This window comes from Brachyistius frenatus, unplaced genomic scaffold (genome assembly GCF_029030835.1).
Source record: "Brachyistius frenatus isolate BFR_SWC_R1_liver_20210118 unplaced genomic scaffold, ASM2903083v1 Contig_48, whole genome shotgun sequence".
Taxonomy (NCBI): domain Eukaryota; kingdom Metazoa; phylum Chordata; class Actinopteri; family Embiotocidae; genus Brachyistius; species Brachyistius frenatus.
The window spans coordinates 1,995,935-2,016,433 of record NW_027210647.1 but is presented as its reverse complement, the minus strand read 5'-3'; the positions used below and the strand labels follow the sequence as shown (position 1 = coordinate 2,016,433).

The 20,499-nt window shown below is 38.9% G+C and overlaps 1 protein-coding gene across 1 annotated transcript; it reads right to left on the bottom strand.

Annotated features, from left to right (window-relative positions):
- Positions 1 to 40: 40 nt before the first annotated feature.
- On the bottom strand, positions 41 to 19,779 carry inpp5b (inositol polyphosphate-5-phosphatase B). Its single transcript, XM_069703837.1, has 23 exons — positions 19,512 to 19,779; positions 18,563 to 18,642; positions 18,076 to 18,173; positions 17,894 to 17,923; positions 17,684 to 17,794; positions 16,332 to 16,475; positions 12,478 to 12,568; positions 10,745 to 10,900; positions 7,483 to 7,584; positions 7,088 to 7,202; positions 6,171 to 6,287; positions 5,048 to 5,235; positions 4,626 to 4,737; positions 4,428 to 4,537; positions 3,521 to 3,656; positions 3,320 to 3,430; positions 2,909 to 3,074; positions 2,404 to 2,639; positions 2,176 to 2,286; positions 1,634 to 1,718; positions 1,181 to 1,308; positions 961 to 1,072; positions 41 to 495 (listed from the first exon to the last, which is right to left on the bottom strand). Exons 1-23 carry the CDS (start codon positions 19,566 to 19,568, stop codon positions 386 to 388), a joined length of 2,706 nt encoding a protein of 901 aa, XP_069559938.1. The 5' UTR covers positions 19,569 to 19,779; the 3' UTR covers positions 41 to 385.
- Positions 19,780 to 20,499: the final 720 nt, after the last annotated feature.

Here is a 20,499-nt window from a genome sequence, read left to right as displayed (position 1 = left end):
TTGACTTAAAAAAAAAAAATAATAAATCACGACACACACCTTGTTTCCAACAGTTTTTATATATAAAAAACAATGTTGTGGAGATCAGAAACATTAAAATACAAATTATCCTTTTAAATAAAATATACATACATAAAAAAAAATTGTTAGACTTCTACAGATGCTCGATGATATACAATAACATCTGTGCATCGATAGATCACAAACATTGTTTTGAAATAAATTGATATCAGATACGAACCAATGCAGTAATTATACTATTTTGCTATACAAAGAGCCATCTGGGAATATCTTAAATCATTACAGTTCATTTCAAATACTGGACTTTACAGGTTTTTTGTTTTTTTTTAGTGTTCGGTTTCAGCAAGAGAGACGAGTCCTCCGTCTAGGAAGAGCCTGGGGTCAGGAAGTGTTGGAAGAAATCCTGAGTCTTCCGCTTCTCTGCAAGATCCTGCTTTGTAGGTGACCTCAGGAGTAAGGAGGCAAAAATGGTGGCTGTGCATAAAGAACATAAATCATTGTTATGGCATAGTATATTATAATTCTTGTTGCATAGTATAACAAAGGTGCCTTTTCTTAGGGTCTTAAATGTTGTGCTAACTTCATTGGCAGACTTTTATTCTGAAAGTGAAGATGGAATTTGATGTGATTAAAAACATGATTTCAATGCTCATCATATTTAGATGTTACTACGGTTTATTTTGTTACTATAATTTGGTTCATATTCATGATTTACTAATACACGCTAGGTGTGGTGACAATATAAACAGCCTGCTTTACATTGAGCACTGAAAAGATAGTCATTAGAAGACCAGAATACAAAAGATGTTCATTCATTTTCACTTTCCAATGCTTTGTAAATTTGTCTTCACTTACTCATTATGCTGACTAAAGCACAAAGCAACAGCTCATAATAACATATTCACAAATGAAGATGTGCAACCTGCTTCCTTTTCTTACCCAAGATGCTGACATCTAGTCGATTGCTTGCAGAATTCTTCATTAGCTCACGGAGAAAGGCAGCTAAATAGTTGAACACATTTTTATGGCACTGAGGTAGCATGGAAATAACCTAAAGACAAAAGAAATGAACATTACACCAAAGACTAACTTTTATAATTTAATACATTTTGGGATAGATTAATCGAAATCAGTGATTAACTGCAGCTGTGTCACTTACTTTCTCACACTGGCTGGCATTGGAACAGCAGTCTAGGCACTGCTGGTAAAAAGAGAAGGGAACCACAGGCTCTGGGAGGGCATCTAGGAAGAGAAGCAAGGCCTCTGCCACTGAGTGGTTACTGCCCACTGCAGGTCATTACAGAGTCAAGGAAATGTAGAGGTACCAAATAAGTATCAAATAAACTGTTAAATCCCAGGATTCACTCACAAGGACAAGTTAACCATCAGACAAATATACAGAGAAGGATTTGGAAAGTGATAATTTTTTTGCTGCATTGACTATTGAAATATATTGTGTCCGAAAAGAGCAACTATTAGCTTTAAAAAAAAAAAAAAATTAACTGTTTTTGTCATTTAATTATTAAGGGGTTGAGTCTTCCTAAAGTGTTCCAATATAGAAGCAAAGGTCAATGATATTCAATAACATCTTAGAAATAGTTTTGAAGGATACGGAGGGAGTCTGGCATCCCTGTGTCAAGGCAATCCCTTATTTCTGCAAATTCACTCCGAAGCCCAGGTTGCTGAAATATGTCTTCCTGTAAATAGAGGACGATACATTTAGACATTTATAAAGCCAAACAGCTAAAAAAACAAACAGGTTCCCTTTGGCAAAGAAAGTGGTTTTATGGTTTGAGACACGGATTTAGATTGAATTTATCTTAAAAGCACAATTCTTTGTTTATATGAGCTGAGTCAAGGCTTTAAAAACAAAACAAATCAATATGAAATCCCTTTACCAAATTAACGCAGAGGCTCTACAAATTTCAATGGATAACAGGAACAACTGTGTTTTTGCAGAAAAACCTTAAAAACACTGAAACTTCTACTTTGTTAATTCCTGTGGCAAAACACTTCACATATTTTTCCTTACCAGTAAAAAGCTGGGAGGCAGCCAAGGATAGTGCAATTCCCGTAAAAACTGCTCCCTACAAACTAAGTATACGGGTGTAGTATTACAGCACCAACACAAGTATATGCATCATTGTTTCTGACCTGTTTGATTGCATTGCGGAATAAGTGATCCACCATCATCCAAAGTTCTTTAGGAATGTCAAGAGGCTTTTCACTGTTTGATGCATTCTCACCTCCAGACATCACAGCCTGCTGTTGAGATTAAACAGCAAAGAGGAGCAGTTCAGTTATAATAGACTCAACAGTCTCGAACAATACTGAGGCCTGAGAGAAAACAACAAATGGAGAAATTGTATTTATTTTACGAACCGGTTCTCGGAGGGTCTCTTGCGGTATGTCTCGGATGGGCTCTCTCAGCTGACACAATAAATGGAGAGATGTGCCGTAGCAGCTCGGCAGGTAGTTTCCTGCCACAGAGATGAAGTAGTCCTTGCCCCGCTCTAGGTGGAGCACCAGGATGTCTTCGATCTGCTGACTGCCAGAGTTAAGTTCAGGTGCTGTCGAGCGGTTTACAAAAACCTCCAGCTCAATGTCCACAGAGCCACCTAGACATTTAGAGAAAGATAGATCGATTAAGGGGAGGTTGTTCCAGTCAGTTGTTGTATCGTACTAAGGTCGATACAAGCAATAACTGATTGTCTCAGGATTAATAAAATACATGATCTGTGTTGAAATTCCATCTTTCAAGACAATAAAAGTAAATCAGAATCAATATCTCTCATTCTAAATGACCAGGCCAAATGCACAACATTGATGTTTGATTAAATTGAAATGTGATTCCCAGATCAAACTGTGACTGTACATGTTTTCTCACCCTGAGCAATGAAGCCTTTGGGAGGGTTGGCTGTGAGCCAGGGCTTGCAGTATGTGTGCTCGTTCGGCTTCGGGATAAACTCAAACTGACATGGGACCTGCCCGTCATTGTAGAGGCTCAGTGTCTCTGCCTGGTGCTGCATGAACTTCACGTCCTTAAAGTGGAACTGAAAGAATACAGATTCATGAAGATGAAAAAAAGTTGCTTTTTGTGATGCTATTGTATCCTTAAAATATCTGCTTTAGGCTCAAAGATCAATATGTGCTTTCAGTCGTTTTTTTTTTTTTTTTTTACACACTAAGTACGTCTTCAGGAAACGATGAGAAGGCAAGTTATTGTACAAGGTGCATCAGAAAAGTATCACAGCTTCCATTACATTATAACGGGATGGAAATTGATAGGAAACTTTACCTCTCGCATGGACAAGGTCACAGATGGAATACATTCATTCTCCATTTTGTCTATGTTGCGTACAATCTCTTCAAAGGTCTTCTTATATGCCTCACCATTTACTCTCTTGATCTGTTGGAACAGACGGGAGGAAGTCAACAAACTACAAGAAACCAAATGAAGGAAATCACAGATGAAACAAGTTGGAAGTGAATCGTTTACCCCAGCGACGAGGAGAGAACTGACGGGTTTATGGTCACTGGTCTTCAGAGCCATATGACTCTGGTAATGTTGCTGCTTGATGTTCTTCCCTCTCCACAGGATACGGTCACACCAGGCAGGGACGCGACATTTCTCACTAAACATAAAAGAAATAACACGTTTGTACTTTTACTATATAAAGTATTAAATTTCACGAGGCAAAAAGTGATATTGGTCTCATTGTGCATTTGTAAATATTTGATCAGAATTAATGTTGTGATCCTTGCAGGGGAATGAATCCTTTTGTTAGGTAGTGTGAGCGCACTAACAATACATAGACTGTGGGCTTGTTCATTGATGGTAATATTAATTAACAATGCTACTGGGTGGCTGAACTAATTTATTAAGGTCACCGTTGCAAATTAAAGCTTGATGTAGTTTTCTGATTAAATACCTGTGGTGCGATGTACGTAGCTCTGCATAAGTTCACAAGGTAAAACATAAGCCGAGTCTTTTCAATGGCATGACAAAAATCCCTCTGCATTTTATTTGGATAATTACATTCCTTCCCTCTAAGCCTGATATTTCTATAATAATCCTACTGTGGAATACTCCCGTGGCTCTGCTCTGGTGAATATTCAACAAATGGAAAGATGTTTGTTTGCAGCCTAGGGAGCTTCCACATTTTTAACAATTGATGAGACAGAATGAAGTGTGTTCTGGGATGTGTGGAACTGCTGTCTGTGTCGCAAAAAATGTGATACAAACACAAGCAGTTATATTGTTGGAACTGCACGAAACAACCTGCGACTACTTCTTTCAGAAATTATTCTAACTTCAACTGGGATCAGTGAATCATTGAAAACTGCTCTTCTTGCTAAAAATGTTGCATTCTTCTATTTGGAGTCAGGCCCTCATCTCAGATTACCTTGTATCCCACTTGTCAGAGCCGGTGTCATATTTGTAGGTGGGCTGGAAATCGATCTCTCCCTCCTCAAAGCCAACAAACACAGCCTCCTCATCGATCTGCCTCTTGAGCTGAGGACCATTTACCAGCTTGTAAAAATCACCGCTCGTAAAAAATAAAATAAAAATAGCACGGAGAAGAGACAATTATTTGTATTACCTGATCATAACTGTGCAGCTTTTCAAAGTCCTTCTGGCTGATTAGCTCTTTTACGTTGTCGACGTCAAGGTCGCTGATTCTGTAGTTGAGGTCCCCGATCCATAAAACCACACTGGTTAAAAGAGGCAGAAACATGGAGACAGTTTGAATATGGATTAAATATTATAACATAATTGGATGTTGGATGAGAATTTGCAATGTCATGCTCAGCCACGCCACACGAAAGCATCTAAATATGACTGGATTTGTATGGACAATGGCAGCCAATACTTTTTAGGATTAAAGGATTACATGAGTCAGGAGAATTTACTACTTGGCGCCTTTGATGTAGTGACATAATACATATGCAAACAGTTCCAAGAGAAATCTTTTAATCCATTTGAATCACAGTGTAACTCTATAATACACTGATTGTTACGTACTCGTGCTTCATGATAGTGAGTGGAGGCTGGGTCAGGTCAAGCTGGCGAAACTGGAGACGGCTGCAAATATCCTTATAGTCTTGATTACGTCTCTCGTATTCTTCAATATGGGCTGCCAGGTGAGAGTTGACCACGCAGATATCAGAGTTGTGGAAGCGAAAACGGATTGCCACAGCCCCCTTGTTTCCCTGTAAATCAGTACGAGATTGAAATAGAGAGAGACAAGTCCAGTCAGAATGGTTTAAATCAACTCCTGCAGAAAAATTACAAGAATGAAAGAAGGCAAATGTTTTGTATAGTATGATTTTAATCCTACAGGAATGAAATATTATGCAAACACTCGATACTTAGCATGTGTCAGGTGGATGATGGTGCAAATAATAAACCAGTCTTTAATTACTACAGAAAAGGATGGAGCAACCTTACAAAGCCCCCCCACTGGTTACCAGCCAGCCATCTGCTCTCCACTGCAGGAACTGCTAAGTAAGCATGGTCGCATACGAGACGAGAATAACATATCGTGAAACAGTGCATCAGGAGTAAAGTTGGAGCTGCTGAGTGCGATGCTTCCTGGATGAATAAGCATTGAAGTGAGCAGTCCAAAGGAGGAAGTAGGGAATCTTTCATCTTCATCATCACAATAAAACAACACACAAAAAGCACAAAGGATTTTCTGTCATCTGTTGCAATAATTCAATTTGCATGTGTAATACCAGTGTTGATAGTAACTCTACATAATCCTATGACGGCAATGGGAAGGTTTTAAAAGTGAAACTGAGAGCAATGCTCGTGAAATTATCTAAGGCTACCAAAAGCTGAATCAATAAGGTTTCTTTCTAAAAAATATAATCAGATATTATCGGTGGAAGTGTTTCAAGGACAAGATTTTATTTCATCACGTCTCTAACAACATAAAAGTGCAAAGAAACAGATGGAGAAGAAAGACACCCTTTCCCTTTTGTTTTCGTCTAGTGGTCAATGGTCATTCTGTACAAACCTACAAAAAAAAGTTGCTCTCATCAGTTCAGCGCTGTTTGCAACATAACATATTTACATTACACCAAAAACCTAAATGATAACCTGTGCATGAAAGAGAAAGTTCTGTAGAAGCAGTCCTCCTCACCATCCTTCCCATGATGCCAGTGCCCACAGTCTCAGCCTCCACATCAGAGATGAACTCTGCATGCTCCTTCTTCACATAGAAGATCAACATGATTCCCACCAGTCGCACCAACTTCACCTGCAGAAGCATAAGAGTAGTTTACAAATATCAGCTCAGGCAGTTAAAGGGAAAGATATACAGCATTTCAGAGTAAATTGAAATGAAATTTGCAGAGCATTTTCATTATATGCGTGGTCACAGCGGAGTTCAAGAAAACCCTGTTGCCATGAAACAGGCTCAAATGTGCTTTAATGCAGTTTTTACTGCTTGTATCAGCATCATATTTGTTTTTCAACCACAACAACTAGAAACAATAGCAGCATTTACAGCTGAACACATTTAGTCACAACTTGTCTTATTTTTAAGAAAACAGAAGTAGAACAGTACATCCCAGAATGCCAGACAGTTCTGCATGAGAGGAAGAAAAACAGTCTGATAACACCCCCCCCCCATCAGTCCTACACTAATCAGCATTCGGATATTAATGTGAAAACATTCATTCATCAGCTTGTTGAGCTACATGGTGTCAGGAACAGTTCCGCCGAGGGTGCTTTAGTCAGAGCACCAACAGTGGATGAAGACATGACGTGTCATTACATTGGCTCTGTGACTAACACACATCTTGCGAGTCCAAAATAAGAAGACTCTAACAAACCAGCTCGGCCGACGAAGGAGGAAGCTAATAAGATGGTGTCAGCACTCCGAGAAAAGGGAAGCAGATGAAAGTGAATAAGAAGAAGAAAGATTTCTTGAGACTACGAGAAAAAATAACTGGCAAAAGCAGCATTTGATGTTAAAAGGAGGTAAACGTGCCCTCTGAAGACACTTCTGAAAGCATTTACTACTTTAGAACAATATTAATAAAAATACTTCCTTACTAAGGCATACTTGGCTTCTGGATGCAAGGCCTCGGACACGGCCTTCGTCCACTCCAGCTCTTTGGGGGTGTCATTGAAGAAGAAAGCCTCTTTGCTGAGGTCAAGCTCCTGAAAACTGTAAGAAAAGACAAACAAAGAGTAAAAACTTCTTGGCAGTTTGACTCCCACTTTATCCAGAACTGCTGTGGTATTCACTAAACTTTTCCACTTCGTAATACCAAAGCAGTAAACTGAAACGTAGGCCGGATTAGCGGACACACAGAGCTGAAATCTGAGTTGGCATGTTCTGTACTGGTTCAATGGCTGCGTGCATCTGTCAGAGGTTTGAGGAGTAAATGTCTGTCTTTGTAAAGGGATTAACACAGCTATTCTTCAGCAGGGTGAATGTGACTTACCCCACGCAGTACATGTCAGGAGGGTTGAGAGGGCAGCTCAGCCAAGGATGGAGGCTTTCTTTTGGTGTCTGTCCATTCACATTGTATGTGCCAAGAAAAAAGCTGAAACAGAACAAGAAAGGATAAGAAGAGGGTGCAAAGGAGAGGAAATACAGTGTATTTTAAAAAAAAAGAGCTAAAAAAAAAAATGTTGACCTGGCTAAATTAAGACACAGTCTTTTTTGTGATTTCTAGTTCAAGAGACTGAAATGGTGAAACAAGAACCTCAATCTATATTAAGCTGAGGCCTTGTTACTTTGCTTCACGCAGTGGCTCATTTCAAGACATTTTACTTGATGTATGCTGAATGAGCACACCGGCCTTTTTTTTGAAAATTTGATTTACTATGAATTTATTCACATTTATTGTGGGATGAGGGATTAGATTCATTTCAAAGTAAAAAAAAAACCCTCTCAAGAATCAAACAGAAACTGAATGTTAAAAAAAAAAAGAGACACTTAAAAACTACAAAACTATGGAAGATTGCTAAATTATAAAATAACAATTTTTCCATTTTTCTGTCACTAATCAGGATTTCTCTGAAAAGCTGAAACCTTTCTCCGTTTTGCTGTTAAATTTTTCAGGTGACAGTTCTGACACAAATCTCTTGTGTGGGCAGATATTAACAGTATTGTGCCTCCATTAGTCAGCAGCTTTTTGAGTGGCAGCTAAAGGCCAGGAAATGTTACATTTGTATCATTAGACACCAATACTAGAAGATGTGCGGCTGAAAACATACATTTAAACAATCTCTACGTACATAGATGGATATCCAGTAAGCTTCAACAGTCATGCAGTTGATGGCAGCTACAATAGGTTGCTGTGGGCTTCTGTCTGCCCACTTCACTGGAGTTTGTGTGAACAGTGTCATGACAGTTGTGACATTTGTGGCGCCCTACTTCCTTTGGTTTCACTACAACAGGCACTTTTGTAGTGAAATGCATGCTAATGTCAGCTTTGTTTTGTAGCCACAGGCTGATAGCAGCAGACAATGGGTGGGTGTCTGTGGCTTTAGCAAGGACACCTCTGCCAGGAGGCACTCCCTGATAAATGACACTAGTTCTTGATAAAGAATATAAATGTAAGCGGAGTGGCCATTGTGGCCATTGGCTGCCACTCGAAAAGCTGCTGACCAAGGAGGACACAACCTTTAAGCACCCACCCACACTGAAGCTTTATTTCAAAACTAAAAATTCAGCACTGAAACTGAAAGAAATTATGGTAAAACTGACATAAGTGGCATCAAAAGAGAAATCCCAATTAGTGGGGAAAAAAAGTAGAGAATATTGTAATTCTAGAATAAATAACATAGAGCTATATCTAGGAACTGTATACAGTACAAAGACACAGTAAAGAATAAAATCACCTTATCTGCTGACCACTGAGCAGTCCCACTGGAATTTAACTACGTTGCTGAAAGGCACCTCAACTGTGAGAAATTGTGAGAGGGCCAAGCTTTAGCCATTTACATCCTGAGATTTATTCTGCTGGGTCCAGAATGAAAACCATCTTCCTCCCATTCAATAGCCCTCATCTCTGACCTTCAGGCAGCTGCTGTTTTGCACATGCTGTCGCAGGGCGGCGTGGAGCTCTTTATTTTGTGCTGACCAACCATCACACCGTACAGCACTTTCCATCTTAATGGCCCCAGCCTCAGCAAAACAGAAAGATGCTGAATCTATATTTATACAAAAAAATCTTATATGGCTGCTTTCCTCAGTTTGTATTCCTAATCTGCACATCAGCATTGATATTCAGTGCATTCTCTGTACGTGCCGTACTACGAGATAAAAAAGCAGACAATGCACATGCGTCCTGGCACAATACAACTTTTTCTGTATATCTGCTGTTTCTGATACAGGCAGCTATTTGAGTTAACAACCCAATCAGCGATTTCATTATGAATGTTTGAGATATTTCTACACAAGTGTTGCATCCACTCCTGTGTACGTATTTTTAAAACTTAAAAAAAAAAAATTATATTCAGGGTCGTGCAGGGACAGGATCCTTCCCAACAGGCTTTGAACAAAAGGTAGGGAAACACAGAGGGGAGGTTTCGAATCAGTCACATGAATAACACAAACACTTTATGACTCACACCTAAGGACAATTTATAGAGTTCCCAATTAACCTGACCCTGCGTCTGATTTGAGGGAGGAAAATAATAATTCCCAAGAGAAACCTGTACCAGCACATAATCCACACAGAAAAACACAGTGATTAGACGATAACATTGTGGCAGGAAATATATATAATGATAATAGTATTAAAAATGATTTAATTTATGGGTCGCTTTACACAGATTACCATTCATATTTTTGCGTGTTTTAACAAAGAATGCAGAGTTTTTCCCTATTCATTTCTATGATGATATTTTTCTCAAATTAAAATTCCTTCCTTTGTTCTGATTCTATCTACTGTCTGTTTCTTTTTAATCTTTGCTTTATTCATTTTATGGGTGCACAGATTTACCAACAGGAGGCAGCGTGGTAAGTGATTCCAAAATTATGCAGAGTTTGGCAAATGTTTTTTTTTTAATCTGATAAGAAAAAAATCTTGATGAAATGTAATTGCCTTTCAGGAAAATTCTTTTCTACAATAAATAAAAAATGAGATGAAAGCGCTACAACCTGCTCTGCAGCATGTTAGCACACTAGGTTGGTGCATTTCTAGATGGCGTCTGAGACAGTGGTGTCTAATTTAGTTCACATAAATACAAACCCACAGATGTTGACTCATTCATTTTACATAACACTTCAAGCATCTAAACTGTGCTCACAGTTACACTGTGGGCACACACTGTTCCTGCACAAACCCCTTTTTTGAAAAATAAATGTAGAATCTATTTTTGATTCTTAACTGACCAGCAGCTGTTGTGTGAAAATATCCTGACTCACCTCCTGATTTGAAACTGTTTTTCTTTACAGTTTTTTGGGTTCTAAAAAGTCCAATAAACTGCATACGAAACTTTTCAACTGTTTTACACTTAGCAAAATGAGCAGCACACTCCTCTCGATGACATCAAGCAGGGAGATAAAGTACCCGTAGCCACACCCAAAGTACCAAGATGTTACTGACATCAAGGAAGTAAAATATTTTAACATATTTATGCTGATATTCGTGTGATATTCGACCGTGTCAAGATCGCCTGTATGTATGTGCCTGTACCAATCTGCCAAACACTTATTACCACTCAACCAACCAGCAATTAAGAGTGACATACCTGAAGTGCTCCAGATAAGTATAAACGTCCTCATTTTTCAGCAGCTCACACCTGATAAGGTTGTCGCGCAGGCCAAACTGCGGCATGGCCAGTATCTGAGCTTTGTTTGACGGGGTGTGGCTGGAGGACCGCACCAGGTCATCCCGGTCCTCTCGACTGCACACCATGGGAGAAGAAGTCACAGTTAGGCATGAACGGAGACGGACAAATATAGAAAGATATTGTCAAACTGGTGTGATTTAATAAGGAGCAAGTGTAATGGTGATCAAAAAAATGCATGCTTCCACAGTGCGTCAAGACGTACTTCTCCTAAAAGCTAGAAATGCAATTATGGCGTAGCAGAGATATTACACAGTGCTCTAGTCTAACAGCCTGATTTACAGCAGACCACCACACTGACAACAGGAACCCTGGCTATGCAGCGAAGCTCTATTTCCATGTTGTCAATATGGAATGAGTTTGAGGGGAGAAGAAGAAATGTAATATGGCTGGACCCTGTAACCTTCCAGGAATATACTGTAACTAAACTCCATCTTATAGGAATGCAGTCCAAGTGTAGCAGCACTATGGATTTCAGGTTAAACAAATGAACTAAACAATTTAGTAGATTCAACTTTTTTTTTTTTTTTTCCCCCAAAAAAGCAATTTTTATGCGAGATTAAACATAATCTTTTTAGGTGAAACATTTCCAATAAGGAAGCGTTGAGAGAAGACATTTATACTAAAATGGTTATAGCCAGGATGCCAAGTTATTGTAAAGTTACAACACACGTATAAAGGTCCTTCAAGCAAAGCAAAGGTGTTTTTCAAACTTGTATTGAAATTTTGTTCCGTGAAATTTCTAATTAGTGTCAAGTCTTGCTCTGCTGATTCAGGCTACATCCACACTAATACGTATTGATTCCAAATTTGTTTTTTTAAACAATGACAACAACTGTCCACACAAGTGTCTTAGAACCGTTTCAGAAATCCCCTCTGTCCATACTAACAGACCTGAAGACGTATAACACCTGACCATTCTCATACACTGGACATGCCACCCAAAACCGGCTCACCACACAGGGCTGAGGACACTTGCGGACACAGGAATTGTCGGTCAGGTAATAGAGGCGGGATGAATCGGTGATGGATACGTCGTAACGGAGAAGACCCAATCAGGAAGTGAACGCGGGTTTCTGTCATTGTTTTCAAAAGGCTCCATTACCGCATGTCAAAACTTAAAAAAAAAAATCCTTACATTTTTTTAACTAACGTCAGTCGGGTTTTCAAAAGTTTTTTGTTTTTTTTAGGCGTTGAAGAATGCCGGAACAGCGTGGACGTTAGTTATAAAAAAAAGTCAGGCATTTTAAAATGAAAACTGACTCGTACATGTAGCAGTCATGCACCAATAAAAGGCGGAAAAAAATCAATACAACTGGCAAGTAAAATTAGATATAAACAATGCAGGTTTCAAATTTTCCCCAAAATAAAAAGAATCAGCTTTGCACATTTTGTATGAAGTGAATGCAATCAATATGTTTGTTAACCCTCAAGGATAAAACAATATGTTTGAACGCAAGTAACACCAAATGCAAACAGTAATGTTGTTTACATGACAACTTCACAGGGAACCGTTGACATTGACGGTTTAAGTAGTAAAATATTCTCAGATTGCTACTATCACATTTGACATATCTGTGTAAAATGTTTTGGTTTTGAGAGCTCCCGTGACTCAGTTCATAAAACAGCCTTACCTCTCTGAGCTCGAATACACTTTGGACTTTTGTGTGCCACTGTTGGAACCTTTCGCCTTCTCTAACGATCCCTTCTTGTCCGATGATTTCTCTGTTCGGGAAGAGCAGGAGAGATAAAACACAGCATCGAGGTTAATGGCAGGATTGTAGCACAGTTCAGAATGATGCCCATCAGAATTTCCTGCAGTGAATCACAAATTAAGACTGCCAGTTAAAACTGCATTATCTCACAATATGCTCCATGTATTGAGGGCCTAGGACAACAGACAACCCCATCCCTTAGCGAAGTAATAATTCAGCCCTTTGTAACTAAAATTGACAATACATTGAAGCCAATAATGACCAAGAATAAAAAATAAGTCAGTCATTGAAATGCCAAGTCAGAGCTTAGTTGTTGTGGTCAATCGACTGAGGCCGTCTTATGCAGTTGGTTACAGTTATTGAATTCTAAGTAGCTGGGTTTAATGGCTGAGTGTGAAGTATGAGACAGCATGGCCCCTGTCTCCTGCAGCTTGGCAGAGAGCACAGCTGGCTCCACTGAAAGGGAAAGCCTGTTTTTTTGAGCAGGAAATTAAACTCTGCAAAGTTATAACAGGCTATATTAACACTGCACCTGACCGACAGCACTGCAGAGTGACCCAAATGATGAAATATGTTCTACATAAACATAACGGCCTGCAATTGTAGATTTTTTTTTTCGAACATGATTTATAATTTGCAATCTAAAAACCAAATAGGTTCACAATCTGGAATACATTTGATGTCTGATCTGCATGTCTGCAGCATTCAACATATACAGCTACAATGACATTACCTAACCATACCTGGATATCACCAGTCCAACAAATGATCAAATTATATGTTTTTCAAAAAACAAGGTAACACAAGTAAGGAAATAAAACAACGATTATAAAAAAAAATAAATAACAGACACATTTCAAAAACAAACAAGTCAATCAAACCAAATTAAAGTGAAGATAAGTGTACCAAACTAAAAAACCTTCAATCCCCATAGCGCAATTTCTATAATGAAAGGATCATTTTTGGCCCAGCTGTGTCTATACTGGCATTAAAGTCTGTGTGAATTATAAGAAGTCTAGCACTGTTTTTATTACCACATGGAAGATTACTGCATCTTTGTTTTACCGTGTTAAAATGGAACTGTTCTCATCAACCTAATTTTAGTAAGAAAACCGGTAGAGACTTGTGTACGAAACCCAAAGAAAAGGTCAACATGTCACAAAAGCTTACTCAGTTTGTTTCACTTTCCCCCCCACCCAAAAAAAGTCGCTAGATTAACATAGGGAAGGTTAAATTTAACCTTAAAGGTTCAAAATTCCCATAGGGATCGACTGACATTTTAATAAAAAAAAAAAAAACAGTGACATTGTTGTTTATGTTTCAAACAAAGCCCTTGACTGAGAAAACTTCCAGCAAACTGTGAAATTACATTTGAAAAGCCGACTTCAGGAATGCTGCAACTGAGGTGCAACAGATCTTGTTGCAAAAACAATGCAAACGTGCAAAACAAAAATTAAAACAACTCTTGAGGCTTTCTTTAAAATGCTAATTTTTTTTTTTTTAGATAAATACATTTTAAATCTTGGGGCACAATTTCTACACTTATGACTGTTTACTGGCGTTTCCATCATGCTAAAGAGCCAATATATGTTGTGTGGAAAAGTATGGCAGCCAGCTTTTTGGTACTGCTTTCTTACTGCAGAGCTGCCTCATAATGTCACAAAATGTGCAGTAATGTTCTTAATGACTCATTCGGCACTTAACTAACGGAACTTAATTAATAATACAAATGTTGTTTGCAACCGGTAGCAAAATGAAGCCCTGCAAACACGACCTGTGCGTGAGGACTTCATTTATCACGTGGCGAATTTTCTATTCCTGCACATGCTTTTCGTATTTCTGTTCTCATCAGTTAAAAAGACCTGAAACTAAACTGTCAACCAGAAGAGAGCTGCATGAAGCCTTGACAAACTGAAATTTCACATGCCTTTTTGCCTCTATCTGCGGTTTATCACAATGGAAACGTCAGGTCACATACTCTTCCGTATCAAACAGTAAAGGCCTTTTTTTTTTTCAAACTACAACTGCACAAAGTTCAACATTGCACAACTTTCCCTTCATCAATCTAAGTACAGGTAATAATTAATCTCAACTGTGCATTTACAGTTGTAGTTTCAGATTTCCTCACTAAAACGCTTGGGTCTTTTCGGAGCTAAGTAAGTGGACGACAGGTTCTTCTATTGGAGACAAAGAAATACCGTTAAAAACCAAAACAAACAAAAAAAACCCAGCAAATTGCCCAAGAATTGAGGCAATAACCGTGTCTCAATAAATGGCACAACTGTGTCACTAAACCACAATAATGCAACATCAACCACAACAACAGGTGTGTCACTTTCCGTCGCATAGCGACCACTCACTTCACGGTCATTTTTTTTTTTTTGGCCCACGTTAGCATTAGCCTTATTTCACCTACTATTCGCGGCGCCCGGCATCAAAGGCAGTAATAAACATCGCTACTTCTACGAGGATTTAAAAAAAAAAAAAAATGAACCACTACTCCACCCGACGAGCTCTCTGGCTAATCTGGCCGAAGTCGGCCTCTTTTGAAATGTATAAACTACCACCGCATTAGCGAGCGTTAGCTCGGAAGCCAGCCAATCTCAGCTTCCCCGAGTTTGAACGTCGGCGTTTTACCTTCGGGTGCACAGAATCAACAAATAAAGCTATTTCTTTTTTCTTTTTCTTTTTTCATACCAGAGTCTCTCATCATCTCTCTGAAACGCTCCCACGCATTCTGTGCAGAAGATCAAATGTGCAGCCTGTTTCAGACAGCCCCGTTCAAAGCGTTGTAGTAGGAGGAGGAGTTCACTATGTTGCCTGCTGCAGGAACAGCCGGCCAGATAATGAAACCGGAAATGTTACGTGACATTTCATATTCCATCTGGGAAGGTGAGCTCGTGCGCTTCAAGAAGAAGGAAAAAAAAAAAAAAAAATAGGTCTGTTATTGTTTATATAACACTGTCACTTCAGGATAGAGTCCCATTAGAGTCTTCTCCACACTGAAGCGGGCTGATTTGTGAACAACAACGTGGCTGTAATACAGCATGCACAAACACAAGGGTGTATCGGACAGGCATGAAATGGGCCATCAAGACCGAGTACGTTGTATATTGTTTAATTGTTTATAGGCAGTAGCCTACTTTACTTTACAAATCCTCCCGTTTTGGATTCGTGATGTATTTCGAATTGTTAACTTCTTCTTTTGTTGCTGAATATTTCTCAAAGTTTCAAGATTCCTGGCTCAAAACAAAGCATGATCGTGCTTTCGGTGTTTACGCTTCCAAAAGTGTGAAATAAACTCCCGTTGTAATCTAATACAAATTTCAAAAAGGTTAATGAAGTTTACGTATTTGCTCAGTTGCTTTTGGTTCCATGTCAAAGCAGGAAAAACACAGGTTTTATTTGCAAAATTAACCATTACTGCATTCCATCTAGTTCTTCCATTTCATGTACTATATACTAGGGTAATGTCATGGATATGACTGGAATGGAGACAAATTAATGGTCATTACACCTGTGTAGTTTCTGCTATGACATGTCAAAATGTTTTCCATAACTCATTGACAGGTTGAACCAGTTTCATTCAAAGGAAGTGGCCATTTATGATGCAACCCTTTGATGCCGAGAAACAGAACACACTATTGGCATAAATAAGGGTACGTCCTGTCCTCCATTTCACAGATGTTGGTCGACCTCTTCAGTGAATTTTATTAGAAATGCAGATGCTGGTTGTGAGCCTCTACGAATAGAAATGACCTGACATGACAAACCTGTTTTCCGGGGCTGGTTGAGATTCGTGAAGGTTGTGCTCATGGGTGCAAGGGCTTGTTTGACAACTCCCTGGCCTCTGGTGTCTCTGTGATACTTGTTGGTCCACTCAAAATTGGGCGCTTGCGTAGGGGACCTGCAAACATCTGGAGAACGACAAACGGAGAGCAAAAGAAATGGAATAAGTGAAGATAAGGCAATATTGTCTGCGTGGAGAATACTTTACGAAAAGGGCTTTGCAGTTCCTGCTAAAATAGTTTTCAGGCAAAAGTTGAGCTGCTGGAACAACAACAGCTGAAGTTGTGGGATAAACAACAATTTTCTATTTCTTCCTCATGCACATGTGTCTTTTTTTTGTAAAGCACTGTACTCCTAATTTTTAGATCACCTCCACACTGAGAATCCCTTTTATCTGCTTACCTTTACCATTTCTCAGACTCTTCCTTTTAACAACATCAGATGGCAGCTCATTTATTCTTTCCCTCACTGGCCTCCTTGAGCAGGTAAAAAGCATTTGGGGCTCAACTTAGAGCACCACAATAAAAATGTGGCACAACCCACACCTCTTTGTCCATGTTCACATGGGGCCTCCACTGCGAAAATGGTGAGCTGGTGACAAAAGTGACACATCCCTAACAAAGCAGACTGTCTTTGAAGCTTTTCCAGGCCAATTCTATTCAGATTAGCAGAAAGCAGACTTTAAAAAAAAAAAAGTAGTTCAAGATAAGAATTGAAGAGGAAGTAACACGTCCTGTTTCCATTTTGTCGTTTTGCAAACCCCGGCTGTGAAAGAAACAAACACAGAGTACACCATCCAAACTCCACCTTTATCTCTCTGTCTGTCTGTAGTGCTACCTTTTATTCTTAACCATGCAACAAGTGCACACACTGAGTGACAGATGAAGTAACACCAGTTTGTAGTTCTGAAACCAAACTGTGAACCACAGCCATGAGCAGTCTCACAAATACATGTGTTGTTGTTTTTTTTAAAAAAAAAAAATTTGTTTACCAGTAAACTATTGTAAAACTTAAATAAATAAAGATATTTTAAAGTTTCCCACATAATATAATGTCAAATTAATTAAAGATAGGCTGAACAGGTTTTCTCCAAACAGATGGTTCAAGCATATTATTTGCACTTTTACACACTTGGGTGCCTCCTACTTTATCAAAAAAAGATATGAACTTGTATACCTATAAACGTGAGGGCCCATTGTAGTGTTGTTTGAATTGATATTTGATTCTAACAAACCCACAACTTTTGCAGGGTTTATTCCTTAACATTTCTGCAGATTTTCCAGGATTTTTCAAAAATTGAATGCCTTGAAAACAGATTATATTCAGGTTGACCTACCAATCCACGCCTTGTTGACTTCACCAAGGAAGAGGCGCGAGTGGGACCCAAAAGGAAGTCTGAACTCGAGCTCTTTATCCTTGTAGCTTATTCTGACTCTGGTATCAGCACCTTCAATTGAATAAAGAACACGATGTGAATGTGATGTTCCTGTTTGTGGTGGAACAGTTATATAGCATAAAATGCGTCATGTAAATGAAGGCAACTCACCCACAACCACAAGTTCCTCTGGGGAAGAAACTAAAAAGAGTGCACCATCATAAATGTGTTAAGAGTGCTTCAGAAAAATAACTGTCACGTCATTTTCTTTAAGTACAAACAATAGTTACATTGTTAAAATTACATACTGGAGATCTATTTGAAACGAGCTGAAATATATGAATGCTGTTCACCTTCGACAACAGAAAAGTCGAGGGCGATGGGCACAATGTCCTCCAGTGATACGTCATCAGCGGTAATGGCCATTCTTCGATGGGCATAAATGAAGATTCTGCAAACCATTGCAAGCTAATTACAAGATTTTTCAAATGAAGTTGTAATTCATTTTAATTAATAGTCTTTACATCAGAGGGTGCTCGCAGTGGGTGAACACAGTGAAAGAAAACCTGTATACAGTTCAAAACAATTCAATACACCTGTAATAAATGCTGCCTTTGTAATTTTAACAAGTTATATACACTTTTGGTTTCTGTGTCAGGCAAACTGCCTGCAACCCTATAGTCAATTTCAAGGACTTTTTGTGTTGTTGTTGTGGACTGCATAATGCTGCCACCCCCTCTCATCACAAAACTACATTCTTAGACTTTGAATACAAGCATATTGCACAATAATAAACGGAAGCACTGTTATAGCTAATTTGTATATGCTGTTACAACTTACGCATGTTCTTTTGCAGACTCCACCAGACCCAGCAGTCTGCTCTCTGCGATGTCATTGAAGACGACTTCACACTGGACAGCATGTTTACCATTCAGTTAAGGACATCGTGGAAATATGTTTATATGTTCTTTGAGTGGCATCTATCAGAGAAGAGTCATTTGTCAGGAAACGTTTTCTACAATAGTGACATTGAAATTTCTGTTCTTGTCACAAGTTGGGGCAAATAAGTGAGTACATTTAGTGAAATACAATTTCCATTCTTTACTAATTCCACTGCATTTTTCTGAGGGTTGCTTTCACTTTACGAAGTAACAATTTACATATAAACCAAGTTGTCCTCATGCAACATTCAAATGTAATCAAAATATAATGTTATTATATTATGTAATGCAACACAATCAGATGTAACGTTTTATGTGTTGCCCATCAAACATACTTTTACTTTTGAAAATGTATGCACTTTTTTAAAACTTTGTTTGAATTATATGTACATTTTACTTTGATTGAAATCATGCTATTTGTATGACTATTTTTTTTTTAAATTTTTTAAAGGATTTTGGCAGCTTAACTTCAGTGAAGGATCAATACCTCTTCCAAGCACTGCCGATAACGAGAAGCTGATGATGACACAAAGTTGCCACCTTGTGGATGAAAGGTTTTACTACAGCACTAAGTATATCCTTCAGAAGTTACTGCTGAACAAACCTGCTCTTATCCTAAAAACTGAGTTCACAGCACTGCCTGGATCGAAATGACAGCCTAAGCTAAGTGGTACTTTATTCTGATAGATGTCAAACACGTGGCAGAATCTTACAGGCCTCCCTCCGGCTCTGATAACGCGGCATGAACAGAAAAATGTCGTGCCAGTTAAACTTAGTTTAAATCAGGTAATCCTTAGTTTGACTTTCTGATCATCCATAAACCAGCGCACGCGAGTCGTAAAGGATACCATGATGCAGTTTTCTTCCCTTTCCAAAGTTTCTTGAATTGCGATAGACTGATCCATGGTAAAGACGTTTTTAGGGTGACAACTTCTGCTCCACTATTCCCAGACGAAAACACACGGAGGACTTTCGACTAGCCCAGTTATTTCTCTCTGACGGGGAAGCAAAGAATACAGCAGGACGAGAGACAATGCAGGGGCTCCGGGTAATCCGACATTATTCCTTTTCGATCCAGATGTTTTCTTCTTCCTCCGCTGCTGGCCCAGCCCGATCCAGTCTGCCACGCACTGATTCAGGATCGTTCTGTGCACCCGGAGTGACGTAACTCCTGGGCTGTCATCAACTCAGCCTGGTTTGGATTAAGCCTCAGGCGAGAGACCCAAAGAGGATTATGTCCTGCAATAGACCCATATCCCTGCTCCTACAAAGTTGTATCAAAGCTTTCGAGGAAGTTACCTGATCAATCAGCCTTAAGTGTCCTTTTGCGTGAGGGGAAAGCTATCTGTAATACATTTCTGGGTCTGTGTTGTTGTAGTGAACTTTTTTTTTGATTTGCAACTGACCAAAAACCTGGGGACAGACATCAAACTGAAGTATTTTAGCCTAGATCTTTTTGACTTAATTTTGGCATCGACCATTGGCCTGACTGTTACTGGATTTCTTGGGCAGAATCTGACATTAATATTTGGGTGGTTGAAAAAGTGATAACAAAATATATTCTAATTAAAAACAACACATGGCAGCCTGAACAATCTTCACACAATTCTCTTAAATTCGTTTTTAAAGAAGTGTGATTACCATACACACTAAGCAGAACACTTTGTACAGTATTAAAACAGTGCTCTGTTTTTAAATTACCTTTGTATTTAAGATAGTGCTGCATGTGGAAGGATTCGGGCCCTTTACCTAAATAAAAGTACCAATACCACTAAGGATACTCTGTTCCAATAAATACCCCAACTCACATCTCTACTGAATAAAAGCACAAAAGTG